A 24,341-nucleotide genomic window follows, 5' to 3' on the forward strand; every position below is an offset into this window, starting at 1 on the left:
TTTTGAATGGTTTGGCCTATAGGCATATCTTTGAGGGGCTGTTTGGGCTGGGTGAAGGCACAGCCCATGATGGCTGCTACCGTTTCCTAGGCAGGGAATCCTAAAGCCTACAGGGATGAAAGCTAGCTGAAAGCGAGCAAGGATCCCTGCAGAATTCCCTTTCTGCTTTTGACTGTGGTCCTGATAGTTATATTCCCTGCCTTTTCTTTCCTGTGATGGGGGACCCTAGCCTGGAATTCTAAGCTAAATGAATGCCTTTTCCCTTCCCTCTAAGTTGCTTTTTTGTCAGGCTACCTAGTCACAGAATACTTCATTTCTGTTAGAGAAGCTCTGACTGGAAGAGACACCTGGAATGCAGCAATAAATTCTTTTGACAAGTGCTCACTAAGTATTTCTGCAGTCCCCTTACGTGCCATATAGCTGACAGGTACTTGGAATGCAGAAATAAAAGAAAAAACAAAATAAAATAAAAACCACCACTATTACCACCAAAGCAATGGCAGGCTAAGACCTGTCACAGACCTTCTGTTCTATTTGGAAAAGACAGATAATAGGTAGTCAATTTAAAAATGGGTAAATTTTCTGATACATTGGAAAGTTTTGTACCATGGGGTAAAAAGAAAAAGAAACAGAGTAAGCAAGAGGTTTGGGAAGCTCTGAATAGAGAGGCCACTATCAGCAATCGATGGCATAATCAGGATGGCAGTAAAGTAACCTCTGAGCCCACACTTGAAGGGTGTGAGAGAGAAGCCATGTAGAAAATAGTTTCAGAGACAGGGAAAGGCCCTTAGGAAACATTTCTGGCAGGGCTTGGGGCCAAAGGACGACAGACAGAGAAGTGACAGAAGAATAGCCCAGAAGGAATGATGTCAGAGACATAGAAGGCATGTCATTAGCGGGCCTTGCCTGCTGCTCGCGAGCTCTTTGCTTTATTCTGCATAAATGATAACTCTGCAGGGTTTTGAGCAGAGTGGTAGCCTGTTCTACTTCTGTGTTTTATAAAGTGTTCTTTGGCTGCCATGTTCAAAGTGGATTGTAGGGGCAGAAGCAGATGAGGTTGCCCTGGTATCCAGGTAAAGATGGTTCCAGGTAGAGCAGGGAGCAAGAAATGGTTTGATGCCTAAAGAGGTTGTGGAGATATATTGGGTGGGTAGAGAGTAAAGATCACTTCTAGCTTCTGATCTGCCCGTCTCCAAGAGGGAGCTGCTCTGAGGTCTGCTGGGCCAGGCTGGTGAAAGAAGCGAAGTTTGGAGAAGAAGTGCTAGCCTCAAGCAGGGCTTGGGCCTTAGGAGCAGGTTAAAGAGAAACACTTGAGGTAGGGTGTGGAAAAAAGAGGAGGAGGAGGAAAGGGAAAGAAAACCGGAAAAAAAAAAGCAGAAAACTTTTCTCACTAAGAAGACAGTATCTCTGGTATCTGGAGACCTCTAGTGGACAAGTATATTATTAACCCATAAGGCTGTTTCCACCCCCCCCCCCCCCAACTTTAAAGAAGGTTTCAAAGTAGGATAGAGACTATTTGGGCAGGGGTTTGCTTACCGTCTTCCACACTTAGGGGAAGATTGGATAGATGAGAAGCCACAGACCTGCCGGCTTCCCTCTTTGTCCTAGGGGAAGTGAAGTCGACCTTGTGTGCGATCTCCATCCTGGACTTCATCGGATCCCATTAACGGAAGCTGTGCACCAGGCAGGAGAAGTACATGTTACTTAGCCTTTAATTTTCTTTTGGAAAAAAAGAGACTGAATGTACATTATATAGGTATTTTTATGCCTCTGGTGGGTAAGCAAAGATTACTGAATAATTAACAGTTCCCTGTTAACTAGACACCTCGAGGGGTATGGTGTGCAGGGTGCCCTCGGGGAAGGGAAGAGCGAACTTACCAATCAGGAACTAGCCCTGTAAGCCTGGTAACAGAGCAGAGGCAAGTGGATGTTGAAAGAAATGCTGTGGTTTGACGCACGGGCTGCCACACTTAACACCCTTGCATGTTAAACATGTGGGATGTCGCTAGGGGCCATTAGATTAATTAACCCCAGTTCACTCTTCTGGTAGGTTCCATGGTTAAAGCCACAGTTCTGTAGGAGATCGGTGGCTATGCCAGGCCACTCATCTGGATGAATCATCATCTTCCCAGTGTCTCATGGTTGACCCCCTCTTCTCCATTCCTGTGGCCTCCGACTTAGTTCAGATGCTCACTGTTGTTTGGCCTTTTTAACTGACCTCCCTGCCTTTGATGTGATTTTCCAGAATTCATGATATAGCCTGCCACCTTTCAGCTGAATTGCCATCTTCTGTCCTTCAGGATGAAGTCTTTCCAGGCAGGTCACAATCAGGCCTTCCCCCCATTCTTGCCTCTAGTCCCCATCCCATTCATGCTGAGGTCTGAGCAAGATGCCTCTTACCTTAGGATCTCATCTCTGACTGTGTTCGGAAACTGCGTTTTCCTTTGGTTTCTGTCTATTTTTCACCTCTGTATGACCTTTTCCCCTCAGCTAGACTTTCCCCGCCCTCTTTCTCCATCCAGGGTCCTTGATCTTCCTGTTCCCATCACATATTATAAAGACATCACTTAACAATCCCTCCCTCTGGCGTAATTACATGGTTACTGTTTATTTCCTCTGAACTCTCAGAACTGTGCAGGGACAGGCATGGGCCTTCTCAGGGTTGTAGCCCCACAGGCTGACATCCCTTCTCTGGGGCTGCTAGATGAATGAGTTGTGCAGACAACACAAGGTGCCTGTGAGAGGGACCATCAGAACGTGAACGTGGTCATCAAGAGGAAGGAATACAGGCTACTGTTTCTGAGAGGATTTCACGGTCCATCTCATTGCATTTTTTTCATAATGTATTTTTATTCACATTACATCCCAATCGAATGCCCCCTACCTCTTCTCCCAGTCCTGCCCTTACAAATTCCTCCCTCATTGTCCCCTCCCCACTTCTCTTCAGAGAATTCCCACCTTGGGACTCTCATGGCAGTTTTATCTTTTAAAAAATACTATAGATACCTACTATAGAGTGATATAGAAAACTGACCCTATGTAGATATACCAATGGGGCTTCACAAACTATGCAGCCATGTAGCCAACACCTTTATAGACACGCAGGACAGGACAAGTCCCCAGGAAGCTCCCTTCCCAATGCCTGCAGTCACTGCTCTCATCCCCCTGCCCCATCTACATTATGGATACTTTGAACCACACACATCAGTCTTGTCAAAGTCTGGAGCTCTTGTAAACGAAGTGATTCAATATGCACACGTTTGTGTATAGCTTCTTTCACTTAGCGTTCTGTCTAATTTGTCCATGGTGTCTAGCTTCTTTCACTTAGCATTCTGTCTAGTCTGTCCATGGTGTCTAGCTTCTTTCACTTAGCGTTCTGTCTAGTCTGTCCATGGTGTCTAGCTTCTTACACTTAGCGTCCTGTCTAGTCTGTCCATGGTGTCTAGCTTCTTTCACTTAGTGTTCTGTCTAGTCTGTCCATGGTGTCTAGCTTCTTTCACTTAGCATTCTGTCTAGTCTGTCCATCGTGTCTAGTGCTGGTCCATCATGCAGTCTCATCGATACATCTTACTACATTGTCTGCATAAACTATAACTTATCTATTCTGTGGATGGACAATTTAGAGACTCTCATTTTGCCTGTAATGGACAGTGTATTGATGGATATATTCTATATGTTGTTTAGTGAGCATTAAGCATAAATTCTTCTTTGGGTAAAGACCCAAGAGGAACTGATGACTCGGGAGCACCTGGATTACGTTTTTCAGTGTTAATAGATTTTGTTTTCAATGCTAACAGAGTCCTGATGCCACTCCCTAAAGTGGTCGATATATATTCATCTTAGCCCAGTGAGAAAATTCTTGTATTTCATGCCTTTGCCAACTGATATGATTTTTTTTCTATTTCTATAGTCATTCCTTTGTTGTGTCAGTTATACAATCATATCTTCATTATACAAATCTATCTTGTTGTTTTAGTATGATTTTCACTACTAAAAAAATATTTCATCCTTAAAAAGAGTTTTATATAATCAGACCTGTGTCTCAGCACTTGAAAGGCTGAGGTAGGAGGGTCTTATGTTTCAGGCTGATTTACATTACATAATGAGTCTGTCCCAGACAGACAAACCAACCTACAAAGTTTGTTTTCTCTCTCTAATTGGCTAATGGACTTCTAAAACCTTAGATTAGTGAGGGAAGCTGACTGGAAAGGGGCAAGCTTACATTCAGTAATTAGTCCACCCTATTACATGAGTTGTGCTTTAAAATGTAGTACATTTTTTCTTTGAAAATATTATAGGAAGAAAGAAGAAATGTATACAACTGGAGATACAGTACTTGCCCCAAATCTAAGAATAAACTGAATTCTTTACAGTATTAAACCAAAATATATGTATTGTAACAAGCATAGGATTCGTTTTGCTACCTGCAGTCTTTTCATTTGAGAAGGTTGAGGACATTCAAGTATGTAAAATACTGTTAGGTAAAATGCCTATGATACAGGAAAAGTTCTTAGGCTTATGTATAATTTGGGCCATATTTCAATGAGTGTGTTCATCTTTATCTTAGTATAGGACCTGTTGAACACAGAGAGCCTCTGCAGTGTTTTGGGATGTTTTCAAAGCCTCTTTGCTTAGGTCCTGTCTCAAGATCACTTTGCAGCAGGAGAAAGAATGAACATGTGTGGTCTGGAGCTACAGGATGGATGTGATCTGGGCAGTATTAGCTCTGCCCTTTAGTCTCTGAGATCTTGATGATGGGGATTAGAGATAGGATTTTACTGTGTAGCCCTGGCTGACCTGGAACTCACTATGCCAACCAGGCTGGCCTGAAACCCAGAGCTCCACCCGCCTCTGTCTCCCAGGTGCTGGGATCCCTGTCAGCCTTTTAAATTGTACTCTCCCCGCCTGTGTAAGAAGGAAGGCCAGCAGCCTTGTGATCATCTTGCAGTGGTGAGGGGGTAGAAGGAAAATGTAAATGGAATTCTTTAAATTTCGTTTCTTCCAAAGTATTAAAATTTTGCATCTTAAAACAAACAAACAAACAAAATGTGCTAACAGTGTTTTGTCAAATGGTTTCATGAGTATCAACTCCCTTCCTTTTGATTTAGGGTTGACAACTTTGGCCTGGGCCTCTTACTTCGATCCAAGCAGATAAAACGCATGATTTCCTCATATGTAGGAGAAAACGCAGAGTTTGAGCGACAGTTCCTATCCGGTGAATTAGAAGTAGAGCTGACGCCTCAGGTAAGGAAATCTCTCTGCTGTGGCTTCACAGCACCGGTTTATAGAAAACCTGATCTCTTCTTAAATTTTCATTGTTGTTTAAGACAGAGAGATGGCATTTGGTCAAACCAAGAGATTTTGTGTTTAGGTCACTTCTGTTGATTCTGGAGGATTAATGTTTTCAGGACCATGGAAAATTAGGTATTGCTAGGTAGAAAATATTCAAGCTGCTGGATACAATTTTTAATATGACACTATGATGTCCATTGAGCCAGAAGCAAACGAAAGGACTTGCTGAAAGGTCTGAGATCTTCCTAAATGACAGATTTTATGAATGTCAGGGTTAGAAACTTTTTGAACAGTCAAATCTTGCTGCCTCATGTCAGAAGAGTGAAGTTTGTCTGAGGCTGAATTGTCTTTATCTTAAATATGCCCTTGGACCCCTGGCACATTGTAGGTTAGCGTTTCAACTTCAATAGTCCAGAGCCTCCCATATAGCTTTGGCATTGCAGGTGAAGGGACCATGTCGTCTAGGTTGTGGATGACTGGCCATGAACCTTTACTCTTCTGCATTATCTCAGTTTTGTCAGAAGATGCAGACATGGGAGAGGAACTAACTTAATACTTATTAAATGTTTTTCTTTAAAAGAAGGTAATGTTTCTTTCCTCAACAGAGTGGGGCACCATGCTCTCTTTCATCCTCATTTGCAGCTTCAGGGCTGAGGTGGGAGGAACAATGATGAAGTGGTAGGGACTGTCTTTCCTTTTGGGGAAGAAAGGTGGCACCCACAGGGGTTTTGTCTTCAGACAAACTCTCCTTTCAGGCTCTTGAGCAGTGGACAGAGAGATGGGGAAGCATGTTTGGGAAGGGCAAACAGATACAGGGCAAAGTAGAGTCTCTTATCTATTTGTTGGAACAGAGACCAGTTAGCTGAAGAATATGACATATGTGACCAATGTTTCTTTTTCTTCAGAGTTACCCGAGTACTCACATGGCTCAGTAGCTGAGATTCTTACTGTTAGTTCCATTGTTAAGCACTTAAAAGCCCCAGTGAGTACAGAGTTCCCAGATTAGAGTAGGATAATGTAAACAGCGTCATTGATAGCTATGTCAATTCTGACTTCTGACTAGCTAATTGACTGTCTAGTAAGCATGGGATAGTAGGACCCTAGAAGTGGCTTCAGTATGAGAGAGTCAAGGCAGATTTAAAGCCAGAGTTAGTGTCCTACATGAAACCTGAAAGTCAGCTGGGGATGGGAGAGAACTAGGGAATCAGTTTGAAATCATCTGTCTCTGGGAGAGGGAGGGTCTCCCATCAGAAGGAGATGCAAAGAAACTTCACCTATACTTACCTGTTTCTATTGTGAAACAAAACGTTAGGAACTCTGAGTGTTTAATGAAATTTAAATATATATATATATATATATATATATATATATATATATATACATATATATATATATGTATATATATATACACACATTTATTATTATTATTATTGTTGTTGTGTGTGTATATACATTTATTATTGTTGTTGTGTGTGTGTGTGCAGGCATGTTCATGCCATAGTTCACTAGTGGTAACCAGAGGGCACTCTCAGGAGTTGCTTCTCTCCTTCCACTGTGGGTTCTGAGAATTGTATTCAGATTTAGTCTTGGGCATTGTCTTATTTACTTTTCTATTGCTGTGACAGAACACTGGGACTAAGGCAACTTATAAAAGAAAATCTTTAATTTAGAATGCTTGCTTGCAGAGGGTCAGAGTCCATGACCGTTAAGGTGGGGAACACGGCAGCAGGCAGGCACTGGAGCAGTAGGACTCAGGAGCGAGCTAGCTGGGAATGACATGCACTTGTGAGACTTCAAAGCCCATCCCCAGTGACACACCTCTTCCAATAAGGCCACACTCCCCAATCCTTCTCAAAGAGTTCCACCAACTGGGGAACCAAACACTCAAATATGTGAGTCTATCTTAGGGTTTCATTGCTGTGAAGAGATGCCATAACCATGGAGGCTCTTATAAAGAAAACATTTAATCAGGGCTGGCTTACAGTTTCAGAGACTGTGCCACATTGGGTATAGCTTGAGCATAGGAGTCCTCAAAGTTCACCTCCAAAATGACATATTTCCTCCAACAAGGCTGTACCTCTTAACGCCACTCCCTATGGGCTGAGCATTCAAACACATGAGTCTATGGGGGCCATTCCTATTCAAACCACCTCAGAGCCTATGGAAGCCTATGGGAGCCTATGGGAGCCTATGGGAGCCTATGGGAACTTATGGGAGCCTGTGAGAGCCTATGGGAGCCCATGGGAGCTTATGGGAGCCTTTGGGAGCCTATGGGAGCCTATGGGAGCCTATGGGAGCCTATAGGAGCCCATGAGAGCCCATGGGAGCTTATGGGAGCCTATGGGAGCCTATGGGAACCTATGGGAACTTATGGGAGCCTGTGGGAGCCTATGGGAGACTATGGGAGTCTATGGGAGCCTTTCTCATTTATAGCACCACAGGTGGCAAACACATTTACTTGGTGTGACATCTTACTGCTCTACTCCCAGGTAGCTATTAACAGCCTTACCTACATGCCAGTGTTTGCTTGGCTATGAATTTTCCTTGCTTAGATAACTTTATCAATAAAACATTTATGAAAGTGATGTAAAATAAATTTTAAAGTAAATTTGAACTTTTTGATAGATACCGGGTCCTGTTACATTGCCTGCATTGGTCTAGTACATTGGTATGTAACCCACGCTGGCTGTAAACTCATGGCAGTCTTCCTGCCTTAGCATGCTATATGTCACAATTACAAATATTATCACCATCCCTGAACTCAAGCTGTAGTACAGAGCAATAGCGATGAAAAATTGCATGATACTGGTACAGAAACAGACACTTTGATCAATGGAATCGAATCAAATACCTGGAAATAACCCCCCACACCTATGGACACTTGATTTTTGATAAAGATGCCAAAACCATACAATGGAAAAAAAAAAGCATCTTTACCAAATGGTGCTGGTCTGACTGGCAGTCTACATATAGAAGAATGATAATAGATCCATACTTATCACCCTGCAGAAAACTAAAGTCCAAGTGGATCAAGGACCTCAACATAAATAAAACAGGATACACTAAATCTCATACAAAAGAAAGTGAGAAGTAGCCTTGAACACATTGGTACAGGAGACAGTTTCCTGAACAGATCACAGATGACTCAGGCGCTAAGATCAACAACTGATAACTGAGAGCTCATGAAACTAACGCTTCTGTAAGGCAAAGAGCACTCTTCATAGGACAAAGCAGCAGCTTACAGACTGGGAAAGGATCCTAACCAACCCTGCATCTGACAGAGGGCTCATATCCAAAATACATAAAGAACTCAAGACGTTAGACACCAGCAGCCCAAATAACCTAATTAAAAAACGGGATACAGAGCTAAACGGAGAATTTTCAACAGAGGAATCTCAGATGTCTGAGAAGCACTTAAAGAAATGTTCAGAGTCCTTAGTCATCAGGGAAATGCAAATCAAAACAACTCTGAGGTTTCATCTTACACCCATCAGAATGGCCAAGATCAAAAACTCAAGAGATAGCACGTACTGGCGAGGATGTGGAGCAAGGGGAACACTCCTCCGTTGCTGGCGGGAGTGCAAACTTGTACAACCACTTTGGAAATTGATTTGGCAGTTTCTCAGAAAACTTGAATGTATTCTTCTAGCTGGACTGCCTTGTCTGGCCTCAGTGGGAGAAGACGTTCCTAGCCTTGCAGAGACTTGATGTGCCAGGGTGGGGGGATATGGGGGAATCCTACCCACTCAGAGGAGGAAGAGAGATGGGGGAAGGATTGTAGGAGGGGGTGAGTAGGAATGTGCAGTGAGCGGGATGCAAAGTGAATAAGTAAGTAAATAGATAAATAGCAAATATTTTCTAATCCGTCTGGCCTATCTCTTGCAACTAATGATAAAATATTTAATTTACACTTACACGTGATACATGGTAAAAGAAAATTTAGCATTTAAAAAATATGGAGCTAAATTTACATAATTAAGTTTAAAGTTTGATTTCAAGATATTCAAGTAGACATTTGTAGGATGTTAAGAGACCAGTGTGGGGGTAGAGTCTGGAGAAGGAAAGCACAACTAGACACACGAACAGTTACATTTGAAAGTGGGTTGAGAATGGAATGGCTGTTGTCTTTTAATTGATCCCTCAGGTTGGGGATTCACGAGCACGCACATGGCTACATGGTTTCCATGTTGGCGAGCCTCTAGAAAGTGGGAACCACATCTAACGGTGTCTGTGCTCCTTGTCCAAGGTGCGCTTTGTGGGTTTCTCACAGTTCTTGGTTGCTCTTTCCTAGGGCACACTTGCAGAGAGGATCCGTGCAGGTGGGGCTGGAGTCCCTGCTTTCTACACCAGCACAGGGTATGGGACCCTGGTACAAGAAGGAGGCTCACCCATCAAATATAACAAAGATGGCAGTGTTGCCATTGCCAGCAAGCCACGAGAGGTAAGAAACTCCCCACCCACGTGACACTACGAAACTAATTTCCCCAAGAGAATCTGTGTGGACTCATTTGATAGCTACCTTAGTGAGATAAACAGTCATTCATTTTCAAAAAGGTGAGACTTGTAATTAAACCTGTGTGTCTGCTCATACTTAAAATAAACCACAGAGAGAAACTAGAATAAATTAGAATTAGAGAATTAGTTATACATTATATTATAATTAAGGTTAGTTAGCTGAATTTCTGAAGGAAGCTGTAGTCTATATATAATATACTAATTAGGGTTAGTTAACTGACTTTCCAAAAGGCTTTAACAAAAGTGAGAACATTTACCATTGATTATTATGTTTCTATTAAAATAAAAAGACCCAGAAGCTGTTTACTGTATATTGTGTTAAGACTTGTGTTAAGACTCTTGTGGTCAGACTTCCTAACATGACGGAAAGAGAATAGAGTAACAGAAGAAATCTTAAATTTATCTGAGAGCTTTTAAAACAGGCCACAGTTATAATCATATAATGAAAGAGGGAATTCAAAGGATCCCTTTAATATTTTGTATCTTAGACATGAGCTCAGCTTTTCATTGACTGGCCTGTGGGGTGGGACCGGGTACTTCAGAGTGAACAGCTTTAGTCATATTAGACAACAGTAGACGTCTAGATAGAGGATTTGACATAGTTACATTTGAAGTAATTTAAAAATTTACACAGCCCAATACATTATTCTGAATTTAAAAATGTCTTTCTATTCTCTTTGTCTTGGTGACTCAAGGAAGAGAGTCTCTAGAGGCAGATGCAGCAATGCAGGGCTCCACCTCTAGGGAGATGATCTAGTCAATGAAGGGGTGCCCACCTGGACTGGGAATGGGGTGCTGCTGGCTCTAGTGCTGTTCTGGGGAGACAGGAGGCCAATGATCATGCACCTTACTGTCTGATGTTTGTCCCCAGCTGTGTCTTTCATCTGGAGTTTTGTTCCTTTTCTAGGAGTGATTCATATTGATTTAAGCTTTAATTCAAGTGTATTTATTTATTTATTTAGCCTTTTCACTGCCAAATTAGGTTAAAAAGTTTCTTGATAAGGAGAAACAAAAAAATCAATCCCAGGAACCTAATGAAAATGCAGCTTAGGAACATATGATAAAAGTACCCCCCAAAATTGGATTAATATTCTGATAGCTTGTTAGAAAATGCAACATTAGCATACCCCAAGGGACTGTGGAAGGCTAGACTCTTTTCTCTGTTTTCATTTGTGTCTGGAGCCTGGTGCATGAATTAAGTACCTTTGTAACTTTATATAAAAATCAGTCTCTCTGCTTCTCTGACCTCTCTCTGTGTGGATCCGTTTGTCTGTCTCTTTTCTCTACATCCCTGCCTCCGTCAGTCTCTGACCTCGATCTCTATTCTGCCTATTGTCTGCTCACATGGCTTAGGGTTCATTCACTATGGTCAGAAGCTAATGGAATGTATGTGAATATGATGTGTTCTAAGTTACATCTTATAAAGATAACTCTCGATATTGAGCAGTAAGTTTTATGGAGGCCCAAGTTGGGAGGCCATGCATTTATCCTGGTGGGAATAGACAGTGGCTGGCAGAAGGTGGTGAAGTAGTTTGTACATAGTGATTAGAATTAGGTCAGATGTTGATGGTAGAGCCACAATATGTGACACAGAGGACAGGAAACAAGATTGCTGTTTATTGAGATAGGCAAGGAATGGGGTAACCAAAGACCTCAGTCTGTTGGGGAAGAGGTCTACCTAAGTTCAGGAGACTCAAGAGGAAGTGCTTGGAGACTCTGGTCAGAAAATTTATCGAACAGGAGGCATGGCGTGCTTGTAGGTATTCAAACCTTATGACTAGACAGTGTCCTTGGCCACTGTGTAGATGGAGAGCCCCTCTTTGACAGTTAATGGCCACTCAGAAGAGGAAGAGCTGCAGTGGTAAATGGGAAGGGAGGTCCAGAGGAAATCTGTGGAGCCTGCTGCTTTGAAAAATAAAAAGAGGGAGCATCTGGGTCAAAGGAAGAAGCGTGACTAGAACTGAGCAGTAGTGTGCAGATAACGAGGTTACTGGCAAATCTTGTTGGAATGGACTCAAGAAGAACCTAGAGATGAACTGGAGGCCAAACACACCGTGTGAAGTGAGCACAGCAGTAAGCTTGGTAAAGCTAGTAGCTTCTATCTTTGGAGATTAGAACAGGCAACACTAGGTAATGTGTTTAGAAAATACTTGTGTTTTCTATGTCTCAACCTTCATCACTGGTGAATTTTTGTTGTTGTTGTTTGCTTCCTTTTGTGAAAGCTTTGTTCTGGAGGTTTGGAAGCTCCGCAGACCCAGGCTTCTCTTGATCTCCCGGCAGTCCTCTTGACTCTGCCTCTCAAGGGCTTGGATTATAACCATATGCCTCTACCTGCCTCACCATTGATGTTCACACCGATGACTTCTGAAATACACAAACCTTTAAAATAACTATGTATGTCAATGTGCAGCTAGTGTCATATAATTTCATATTAGCGAAGTCTTTGGTGCTTTTCATAGCTCATGTTTTCTAGCTAGAAACTGTTGGCGAAACTTTCCTTTATCAAATAGTCTGTTTGAAACTCTAACTTTAGCCGGGTGGTGGTGGGGCACACCTTTAATCCCAGCACTTGGGAGGCAGAGGCAGGCGGATTTCTGAGCTCGAGAGTTTGAGGCTAGCCTGGTCTACAGAGTGAGTTCCAGGACAGCCAGGGCTATACAGAGAAACCCTGTCTCGGAAAAAAACAAAAACAAAAACAAAAAAAAAGAAACTCTAACTTTAAAAGTAAGGCACCAAGTATATGAGATCCCAAGTTCAAAGCTCATCATCCCCCTAAACAAAGCAAACCAGAAAGTAACTGGACCCCAAGGCTGAGTTGGAAGCTTCTAGAAAATGCATCCAGTCTGTTTTCCACTAGAGGGCACAGTAGGAAAGCGGTTGGAGTTCTGCCTTCACAGGGCTGCATTTATGCACAACAGATCCAGCCTTCTCCAGCCCTGTTCTCTCTTTAATTCCCAGAGGCAAATCTCCAAGGGGAAAAGACAGGAAGGACGTAATGGCAAAGGAGAGTTTTGTTTTTATATTCACTCCCAAAAAGGCAGTAAATGTTTTAAAGAAACAAGTCAGTAGCATTGTGTTATATCACTAACGACTAGAGATATTCAGTTTGTTAAAACCAGCATTTATAATAGCATGCAAATCAAGAATTTCCTATGGGCAAATGCAAAAATCACACAGAGATTTTATGTGAAGAAAATCCATCAAAGAGGTAAGTGAAGATGTTAATGAAAGGAAGCTTGCATCGTGCGCACAGTAGGGAGACATGACAGTTTCTAGTTTACTTTCTTGTGATCATCGATTCTCTCAACACTAATTATACATCACAGTTAAAGAGAAACAATAGGTAAGCCATTTCATGTAACTTACACATTTTAGTTTGGAGGAGGAAGAAGGAAAGAGGGACTATATTCCATTGTCTCAGAGGTAACCAAGGCACACAGTCAGATGGATATTAACACACTTGACCACTTGTGGAGGTTTGAGTTTCTCAGATGTACCAGACTTGCACTTATTGTGGGACTCGTCTGCATACCCTCTTCCTGAAGCCTCCCTGGACTTTTTTGAGAAAGGCTTATGCTACTGAAGAAGTCTCTTGAGATGCCTTTCCCTGTCTGTCGCTAGGCTTCTATTCCTCACGTGTGCCTCTTCAGAGCAGAGTCATCTGCACCTTGCACAGATGCCTGACAGTGCTCATTTCTCTTCTGCAGGTGAGGGAGTTTAACGGTCAACACTTCATTTTGGAGGAAGCCATCACTGGAGATTTCGCTTTGGTCAAAGCTTGGAAAGCAGACCGGGCAGGAAATGTGATTTTCAGGTACTGTGATAATTAAACAAAACAGAAGACAGAACAAAACATACCACTGTAGTTAGTCCACCTGCTCCTTGTCTGTTGAGCCCTCAGCCTCACCTCCTACCTTGGGTGCAAAGGTAATACCAGGAGCTATAGCTCAGGTGCAGGGCTTGCTTAGGGCCCGGTGTTCTATCCTTAGCACTTCAGATAAAGAAGAAATCAAGCAACTTGAATCTAACAAAGCAACATGTATAACAAAGACTCTGTTTTCTAAATTATGACCATAGATATGGATATCATAGTGAGATGCTGTCTGACCGTTTTAAAATGGCTTCCAGTCACACACACCTACATATGTGTTCAGAAAAACACCTAGTGCCTGCTGATGGGCCTGGTGATATGCTAAACTTATTGGCTTGCCAAATAATTGGATGCAGGGTTGGGATGTAGCTGAGTTGGTAGAGTGTTTGCCTAGCACACCCCAAGCCTGCCTCTGCCTCTCAAGGGAAGATAGCTAGTAATAAATAACAGTTTTGGTGAATTTTTTTCTTGTGCAGTTGATATCTCCTAGGAAAGCCTTCTAAAGGTTCTGTCTGAAATGCTAATTATCTTTACAAATGCTTGTTTTCCTTCTCAGGATAGCCACAGGCCTACATCATTTTCCTGTCTTTTGCTTAACCTTTGCATACTGAACTCTAAGTAATTACGAGTATTTAATGTCTTAGACTTGTAGATTAGACAGTCGTGGTTTGAAAGTTGGGCCGCGTTGGCTCTGTATATAAGAGGTGAGCTGCATGGTCTTCCTCAGTTTTGTTATTTGCTCCATTAAACGAAGATTTTTTCATTTTTTTAAAAATTTTTTAACAGATGTAGTTTAGCATCAAACACAAATTTTCAGTGACACTTTCATTGTTATTTATTTATTTATTTATTTATTTAATCTTTCTTTCTTTCTGAAGGACTCAATGAGATATTGATGCTCTGATTGCTTGTATTCTGGGCTTTTAGCATACAGCCACTCTTGGGAATTCTAGGCAGATATCTGACATCTTGTCTGCTTTCTTTGACCTTTAGTGTGACGTTTTTGGAGTGCTGATGCTTTATAAAAAGAAGATGAATAAAGTCATGTACCCAATGACAGTTAACTACTGAAGATATTTGTAGAATTTCACCCTGTGCTCTGATGCCTAGCTGTGGTTTCTGTAGATGTGGGCCCTTGTAAGCTGCCCGTATGTAGGTGCTGACAGTCACTGGTGTGAAGTGAAAGCTCTAAGCACAGGGCTCAGGTGCTCTAGATGCTTAGGATGCAAATCTCATTCAGTCACTGTGATCTAGACACCACAAACTTGCTCTCTGGAGGACTCAAGGACTCTCTAGAAGGGCTTACTCAACATCAGTGAGTAGTTCCTATCCTGTCAGCTAGCAGAGGCCCCTCTTTCAGAGGAAAGACCAGACCGTCAGTGAAGCACTTAGCATTTTCTCCCTTTTTCTCTGCCCTTTCTGGTGCTGGGAGTTTGAGCCCGGGGCCTGGAGCACACCAAGTAAGTGCTTTACCACCAAGCTACATACATCTCTGTAGGGGATAGCCCTAACTATTTCTACTTTAAAAAAGTTTCTCAGTGAACTATTTAACTATAGGAACAAGTCTTAGTTAAAAGATTAGAGGAGTTTAATTTCAGATATTTATGAATACCCACTTTATTTTTCTGTGTAAAAGCTATTGACTAAACAAGAAGAAAATAGTCTTTTCCTTTCACCTGCTATAAAAATCATATAGACTCAATGAAATGACCATGAGGACTTTTACGTTTAAAGATAGGTGCAAGTCATGCACTCGAAAATTCATAGATTCTTGGAAGACTAAAAGTCTGTGTTCTCAAGTCGAAAGAGATACATCTTGTCTTTTTGATCTTTCTCCCTCTTCTGTTCTCCCTGTCTGATACAGGAAAAGTGCAAGAAACTTCAATTTGCCAATGTGCAAAGCTGCAGGAACCACAGTGGTGGAGGTAAGAGACAAGACTTCGAAATTAATGGGGCCAATTCTTTTGTATTAGTTTTTAGGAGGGCTAATAAGGACAAGTTTTTGGTTTATTTTACATTTGGGGAGGTTTTCTTTAAGATATAATTTAGATCTATAATAGTCAATAGCTTTCTGGTCAACTGTGAGGTCACTAGAATATTGCACTGTCTTAGAAAATCTGTTTGGCTTATAAAAGTAATATGGTCTTTGAATAAAATGAAATGAAAATCCTAAGATGAGTTAATAGGCAGTCATGTGCCAGTGAATGTCAAGAAACCATCTGAGAATACATTGAGAAATGATTTTACTGTTGTACAAATATCATAGAATATGACTTATGCCAACTAAGGTAGGTATACTGTCACTTTGTTGTATGATCTTATGGGGCCATTGTAGTTTCATAGGTAGTTACGTGTACAGTCATAGGTACATGACTGTATAGTATATGGTATTCCAGTAAAGTAGGAAATCACACCACTTGAAATTGATTGGCTTCCTCAGGTAGATGCTGGGAATTTGTTAACAGGAATGGTGCACAAATGACTACTGTAATGTGTTTACTCAGAGTGGTTGAATCCAGGCATTGACTGACACCTTTGGGTATCTTAGCATTTGAAAGAAGCTTGGGCAGTTCCAGAGCCTTTTAGACTTGATAGGTGCTTATACAAACCTCCTGCCTCTTGGGTTATACATATGTGAAGGAGACTTCAAAAGCAGGTATATAGGTTGGGTTGTTGCTGTTCAGTCTGTTGGACGCTTTCTTTGCCACCTGTACCATCTACCTTGAAGGTGACTTTGAGTCAGCCTGTGATCAGGAGCCCTCTGAATTGACTCAGTTTTTTTTCCTCTTGATTCTGCTCATTTTATTGAGTGTTTTTTTTCACAGTTTTTCCCCATATCTGGTCATTGGAGGTCACTATAGTACTGTGGATAGTATCTTATACAGTGAGAAGGATCATTGTGATAGATTCTATATTTCAGATAGCAGAGACAAAGATAATTGTTTTAACTATATTTACAGCCATATTTGGACATTTGACCTTCCTGCCTCCATCTACCAAGTGTTTGAATTCTGTAAATCATGCACCGACGTGTGTTACTCAATTATATAACACTTCATTTATGATAAATGTTTTATAGAAAGAAAGAAGCTAGCATGTTTTTGAAAAGGAGAAAATCAAATCACCTTTGATATTAATTATTTTTACCTTGTATAGATAACAGTCTTATATTTAGAGATAGGTTTCTGATGCATTCTATACAGACAGCCTGATGACACATAAAAGCAAAGAAGTGAATGGCGATGTGTGAGCACCATGTCACCCATGTTTCTGAAAAGCAGCCACCATTTGGGTGCTTCCCCATGAAGCTGCAGCCTGCTTGCTTCTGGTTGTGTCTGTCTGGCCCTGTGAAAGAACTGGACGATTATTTACGAGAGACAGTTGAAGTGGGTACACATGTTGGCACACAAGCCAGAAAGATGTTTTTCTTTTTAGCCCCAGACTGTTATTTCTAGACCTCCCTCTCTCTGAATGGGTGGAGCCGTCCCTGATGAACTTCACAAGCTGATGAGTAAAACCAGTCCAGAGTGACTCCTGGGTGTCGCACTGCACGTGAATGATAAGGAACAGCAAGGGCTGGTTAGTCTCGTGGACTGGCTCACTGGGGTCTGTTTGGGTCTGTCTTAGGAAGACTCTTGTCAACCTCCCAACTCCCCATGACACCCTGTCCCAGCTGTCTGTGTGCACAGCATGCTCAACCGCGTTATTTTCTCTGTTTATTTTTCCTTCTTTTTCTTTTTTCATGCTTAATATAGAAAACCTAGAGGAGGGCAGAGAGTGCTTCAGTTAGGAGACTGCAGATAACGCAGCCCGGAGCGCACTTACACGTGCTGTCAGAAAAGGTCGTCTGACTCAGCCACTGAAGGCTGCCAGTGCTGCCTATAACTGAAATAGCCTGTTTTATTATTTTTTTAGTGTGTGTGTGTGTGTGTGTGTGTGTGTCTGTCTGTGTGCCATCAGCCTGTGTTTAAGTTGGTGTTATAAAACAAAGATTTACACAACGTCATTTCAACTAACCTAGTTACTTTTCACCTCTAGTTACAGTAAATATATTCCTTTTCACAAGCTAAACTCATTCCTATTTCATACTCTTCATATTTACATATACTGATATAATTGCCTATCAAAAGAATTGTTTGCATCACAGGATAATAGCAACATACAAATATGTACACATCACCTGCTTGGCTTACAAAGATTGAATACCTATGAATTGTCTATTGAAGATAAGAGCCTGCCTTCTTCCCAGAGGCAACCACCATGAGGATAATTACATGTTTTCAATCTCTCTCTTTTGAAAATTCTGTGTCATAAGGAGATATAAAAGTGTATTTTCCAAAATGATATCCCAACGTTTCTTTTTGTTGTATCTGTAAGAGCGAAGCTTTGAAATCTGTGACTTCATGTTCTGTACCGCTGACAGGCAAACCTCATCTCTTTAGGAGGGTGACTTGAGGAAAAGATTAGGGGACATCTGCCATCCTCCAAGCTGACACATGTTGTGTCTGGGTAGAGAGTACGGAAAGGAAAAGACTGAGATGCAAATGACATTGCAAAATTATACTTAAGACGTATAGCCGTGACTGTAGATAACTGTAAGCAGGGGCCACGATGAACCCTCCTCAGCCCAACACGCTTGCTGCAGTTGGGTGTCCATCACCCTTCCTGCCCCACCCGCATCTCCATCTCTCCCTCACCCGCTTTATCTTGAGACGAGTGCCAGATAATGCGTCTCAGCGATGTTTAAGACAGATTCACCCATGCTCTGAAATTCTAGGATGCCTGGCACTTCTCTGGGTGCTACAAATTCATCCGTGAACAGGAAGGAGAGAAGAGTGCTCTCTGCCCTCAGGGAACTTTTAGTCTCATGGTCCAGACAGGTCATACAGAGTAAATAATTGAAACAGAGAGCATGCAACAATGTTGTTAAACATCGATGAGAAAACTAGGAAATGTCAAAGAAAGAAGCAGTTCATGAACAAAGTGTTCAGTGAAAAGCTGCATTCTGATGACTTTTTGGGTTTTTTTTTGTTTTTGTTTATTTGTTTTGTTTTGTTTTTGTTTTTGTTTTTCAAGACAGGGGTTTTTCTGTGTAACAGCTCATAGCTGTCCTGGAAGTCGCTTTACCAGGCTGGCTTCAAACTCACAGAGATCCACCTGCCTCTTCTCCCAAGTTCAGGGATTAAAGGCATGTGTCACCATGCCCAGCCAGGATTTTCAATATTTTTTTAACCTTTATTTTTATTATTTCATGTGTATGACTGTTTTGCTTTTGTGTGTCACATGCGTTGAGTGCCTATAAAAACCAGATGAGTGCATTGGATCCCTAGGAACTGGAGATAGAGACATCTGTGAGCCGCCATGTGGGTGTGAGGGAATTGAACCCAGGTCTTCTGGAACAGCATTCTTAACTGAAAAGGTATCTCCCTAACCCATTTATAAGGTTTTGAAAAATAATTTTTATTAAGAATTTTATAAGTGCATATTATGTGTTTTGATCAAAAGTATGCTCCAATTGTCTTCTCTTCTGGGCAGGGTGGTAGGCTACACTTTTACATGAGCAGCTTTCTTGAGAGGGTAGTAGTGACACTTTCTTCAGAGCTACGTGAAACTTATTTTTTATTTTTAGGACCTTTTATAATAGTTCCCATGAAATATTAAGGCTTTCTTAGGGCTTGGATGGGATTTGACCCACCTAGGCTCATGCTGGTCCTCACTATGAGGAAACTAAGGCCTGGCTGGTGGAATGTTTAAGATTTGGGGATTAGTGGGAGGTGATTAGGAAATGGAAACAGTTCCCTTAAGAGAGGTTAACGGTAGTCTTCTGGAGTGAGTTAGTCTAGGGCTTGGCTTGCTCAGGGCCGCCATCTTGTTTTCATGTTGTACCGTAGTCAAGGGAACCCTCACCAGAGGCAGTACTGATGGGGTTCCTGATCTTGGCTTCTAGTCTCTAAACCTACATACCGAACACCTTGTCTTTGTCTATTATGTATATGCTCCCAGTTACTTTTTTATTGGTTATTTTATTTATTTCCATTTCAAATTTGTTCCCCTTCTCAGTTTCCCCTCCTCAAAACCCTATCTCCTTCCCCTTCCCACCTACTTCTATGAGGGGGCACCTCCACCCACCCAGTCACTCCTGCCTCGCCACCATAGCATCCCCCTATGCTGGGGCATTGAGCCCCCATAGGACCAAGGGCCTCTTCTCCCATTGATGCCTAACAAGGCCATCTTCTGCTACATATGCACCTGGAGCCATGGGTCCCTCCATGCATACTCTTTGGTTGGTGGTTTAGTCCTTGGGAGCTCTGGGGGGGTCTGGTTGGTTGATATTGTTGTTCTTCCTATGGGGCTGCAAACCCCTTCAGCTCCTTCAGTCCTTTCCCTAACTCTTCCATTGGGGTCTCTGTGCTTAGTGTGATGGTTGGTTGTCAATATTTGATTCTGTATTGGTCAGGCTCTGGCAGAGCCTTTCAGGGGACAGCTATACCATGCTTCTGTCAGCAAGTGCTTCTTGGCATCAGCAATAGTGTCTGGGTTTGGTGTCTGCGGATGGGACAGATCTCTAGATGGGGCAGTCTCTGAATGGCCTTTCCTTCAGCTTCTGCTCCACTCTTTGTCCCTGCATTTTCTTTAGACGGGTTACTTTGTTATAGTGACAGACAACAGGATAATGCAGAAGTCTGACAGTGAGACACGGATGAGGAAAGAATGTGATTTTGAGACTGGAACATCTTAGGTTGTGTGACTCCTTGTTCTGTTTAGAGACCTTTTTGTTAATAAAGCCTCATGAATTATCTTAGCAAACATGATCAGAGTGGCTATTGCTTCCCTGTATGGTAGAATGTGGGAACACAGTGGCTTTTAGCCAGGTGGCTTAATTACTTCAATGGATCCTGTGAATTTGTAATTGTCACGAAGCAGAACAATTAGTTCATCAACATTAGAGACTGACCATGTTCCTGCTGCTTTAGAGAAAATGATAGCGCCTCGGGGGCAGACATGGTTCCTCTCCTCTTAAATTGCTTTTTATTTGTTTAATTTTTGTGTTTTATTTAATTTGTATGGGTGTTTGGCCTATATCTACCTGTGCACCATTTGTGTGCTTGGCACCCTCAGAGGCCAAAGAGGTCCACTCATCCCCTGGAACTGGAGTTACAGAAGAGTATCAGCTGCCATGTAGGTGCTGGGCTCTGAGCCCGTGTCCTCTGGAAGAGCAGCCTGTGTTCCTGACTGCTGAGCCATCTCTTCATCCAAATGTCTTTTATTTTAAATCTTGAGTTTAGTAAGGACTTGATACAAAGTTGAAAAAGCGGTGGGATTCAGGCTGTCTCCAGTGGACCGTAAAGGACAAACATGCTGTATAAAGACTGACAACAAGAATTGACGCTTCTGTCCCCGTGGGGCAAATGCTTTTTGACCATACCGAGGAATTCTTCTAGAAAGATCCAGCTTCAAATATTCATACTACACACAGGCAACAGTTGCTTGCACCTGTGTAGAAGTCATTTGTTCAAACATCTCTGATTGGCATGTGGAGACTCGGGATTTATGAGAATTTGACCAAAATGTCAAACTTGACATTCAGTGTGTGAATACCTTTCCCTGCACTTCAGTATTAACCCAATAGAGCTCTCTGATTCTGTAAGCCATGAGAAGAATGAGACCACAAAAGAAACAGTTCACACTTCCAGATGTGGTGGCACAGTCCTATGATCCCAGCACTCGGGGTGGAGGGAGGTGGGAGGATTGCAAGTTTGAGGTTAGCCTGGACTACACAGTGAGTTCAGGGCCAGCCTGGACAGCACAGTAAGACCCTGTTTCAAAAACAAGAGTGGAAAAAAGACAAGAAATGAAATAGTATAATCTGATCTCTTGAATCCACCCTCCATCCCCCCTCTTTTTATTTTTTGGCCAGTTGTGTAGAACGCAAAGAGGAAAGGGCAGAGAGCTGTTTGCTCTGACAAGCAGGAATTCTTTTCTGTAACTAAGTGATCTCTGTGTGCCTGGAGACTCTTCCCTCTGAAGGCAGAATGCTGTTGACAGCCTTGATTCTTTTAGCAGAGACGTGAGAGGGATGGAGATCACGCATATGAGTTGCTTTGCATTTAGACCCATTAACTTATACCAACTTGCACTTATTTTCTTCATATGTTTTCAGTTATTTATGCTTCACTTTTATTTTCATTTGTTAAGCCTCTCTAAAAGAAGTATCTATAAATGTAAATGCCATGCTTCAAATGTGGCCAGGTGTAGAACGTTTTGACAGAAAGCCTGCTAATATCCTAACAGAACTACACTAAATGAGCTGTTTGTTTTAGGATATTGAAGTATTTAGAGACTGCTCATTTCCTTGAATTTTCATGACTGGCTGGCTTGGTTTAAAAAAAAATTAGATTCTAATGGAGATGTATTTAATGAAGACATATTGTGTTTGTCTACTTTGTGAAATAACCTCTATAATAAAATTGCTATAACATTAATAAATGTAAAATATAGACTTGCCAAAAGCCTGCTATCTACTTCTTTTTTTTTTTTTTGTAGTTAGTGACTATTGTAGATTACTAAATATAAGTCTTAGCCTGATGACCATTTGCATGGAGAATGGCAGAAGAGAAAGCAAGGTTCATTGATGATAAAGATATATAAAACAAAATACTCATCTTGACACTTTATTTCTTGTTGCTTGGCAACAGTGCGGCAACTTTTGTGAGAGAGTTCCATTATCTCAGGCACAATGGACTTGGTTGCATTGTGAGGCAGAAGACATCCATTACAGAAAGTGATTTGTACGCATTATCCTCCCAAAAGTTTGGTTCAGATTCTTATTGTTAGCTCAGAGAACCTGAAAGACAAAAGTCGTTTTAATAATATATCAGTTTTTGATAGATTGGTGAATTTATTCTAGCTATTTTCAGCTTTTCACTTTTTAACTATTTATAATTTTCTAGGCTTTACAAATTTCTCTTTCAGTGGCTTGCACATATAAACCCAGGTATTTAAATGTTATTAGTATCAATATGGTGCTTCACTGGTTCTTAACAAGCTGCTTTCCTCTTTGACCATGTGTAGAAGGAGGACAGAGTTCTTTATCTTATGAACAGTGGCCCTTACCTTTGTTTGATATATAGTGTTCCTTTTTTTAGTATCCACTTTGGTAGGTCAGATGAACAAAGCTTGTCGAGCTCTGACTTGTTTTAAAAGAATGGCTGAATCACATTGTATATAGCTATGTTTTTCTCTGTACTGTTTTTTATATGGTGTAATTATTATGATTTAAAACAAAACTTATATAACCGGTGGCCTATTTTTGTACTACCTAAGAGCTAAAAATGTTCCTTCAGTTTTAGAGGGTTATTTAAGAAGGAAAAAGAGAACCACATGATCACAGCAGTGCTGCGTAGCTCACAGGGGATTATAGGAAATGGTAATGGCATGAAAATGGTGGAAGAGTCTTCATTACAACTTAATGTCCAGGTTTAACCTGAACATATTGAACACTGGTCAGTATTATGCCTTTCAGAGCCGATGAACTTAGGTAGAATTGAGACAAAATGATGATAGCTGATGATACAGTATGAATCTCTGTAGCTGTAGCGATTGGCTGTAGGCTTGTTTTGGAGTAGTCCTCAGGAGAGGATGATTATATACAGTACCTTGCTTATCCAGCTGGGGTTGTCACAATCTCTCTGTATTCTTGATATCTGTGTCAATGAATCTGATTTAACTAAGCTTTAATTAGATGCTGATAGACCCATTTTCTACTAGAGACTGTCATTTCTGCTTGGCTAACCTCGTCTTCGTAGGCCAGTATTTATGCACACATGGACAGCCATGAGAAAAGCAACTCTGGGATTTGGGCCGGGGACTTTTCCGCCTTGATGGGGTCCTGCATGAGAATGGATGGCAACCATTCAGGATTGGGGTCTTCCTGTACATCTGCAGTTTTCAAAGGCCACCATGTACAATTTTTACCTGACATCTTAGTCAGAGGGAGGAGACATGGATGGCATGGTGAGACCTTGGACTATGGCTTTCAAATTGTGATATTTGGATCCCCATTTTCCTTTCAGTTAGAAACATGTCTATAAAATCTACTTGTGTATCCCTCATTATTTGCTGGTATAGTAAAGCCTCTAATCAGGAAGTTAACCAGGATGTAGTGACATGATTTCCTCTTCAATAACAGAAAAAGCTTGAACGAATACTGTTGACAAAAATCAGCTGGTTTATGGCTGGATTCACTTCTGCCTCCTTTCTGCCCATAGGATGCATTCACATTTTTAATTTTTAATATTTTTGAGAATTTCATAAATGAGTACAGTATTTATATCATTTCCACCTTTTCTTTCTTCTCCAACTCCTGTGGCTGTGTGTGTTTGTGTTTGTTGTGTTTGTGTTTTGTATAGTTGTACCACACAGGATGATGATCCTCCTTCCATGAACCACAGACCAGGGGTGTCCAGTAGATTCCCAAAACCATATAGGCTTTTGCCATTATCCTTTGTTGCCTTACAGACCTTGAAGGTAGAATCCTTCCCTGTACTGGCTGGTTTTATGTCAACTTGACACAAGCTAGAGTCATCAGAGAGGAACGACCCTCAGTTGAAGAAATACCTCCAAGAGACCCAGCTGTAAGACATTTTTTCAAGTAGTAATCAAC

General features: G+C 41.5%; 1 protein-coding gene across 1 annotated transcript in view; it reads left to right on the forward strand.

The window, feature by feature from the left end:
• Positions 1-24,341, forward strand: part of Oxct1 (3-oxoacid CoA-transferase 1) — a 120,632-nt gene that overhangs the window by 14,332 nt on the left and 81,959 nt on the right. The window contains exons 4-7 of the mRNA XM_028767552.1: positions 5,109-5,244; positions 9,584-9,733; positions 13,515-13,621; positions 15,543-15,603. Coding sequence (XP_028623385.1) covers positions 5,109-5,244; positions 9,584-9,733; positions 13,515-13,621; positions 15,543-15,603 — 454 coding nt within the window. The remainder of the gene's footprint in view (positions 1-5,108; positions 5,245-9,583; positions 9,734-13,514; positions 13,622-15,542; positions 15,604-24,341) is intronic.

This window comes from Grammomys surdaster, unplaced genomic scaffold, assembly GCF_004785775.1.
Source record: "Grammomys surdaster isolate TR1022 unplaced genomic scaffold, NIH_TR_1.0 174, whole genome shotgun sequence".
Lineage (NCBI taxonomy): Eukaryota > Metazoa > Chordata > Mammalia > Rodentia > Muridae > Grammomys > Grammomys surdaster.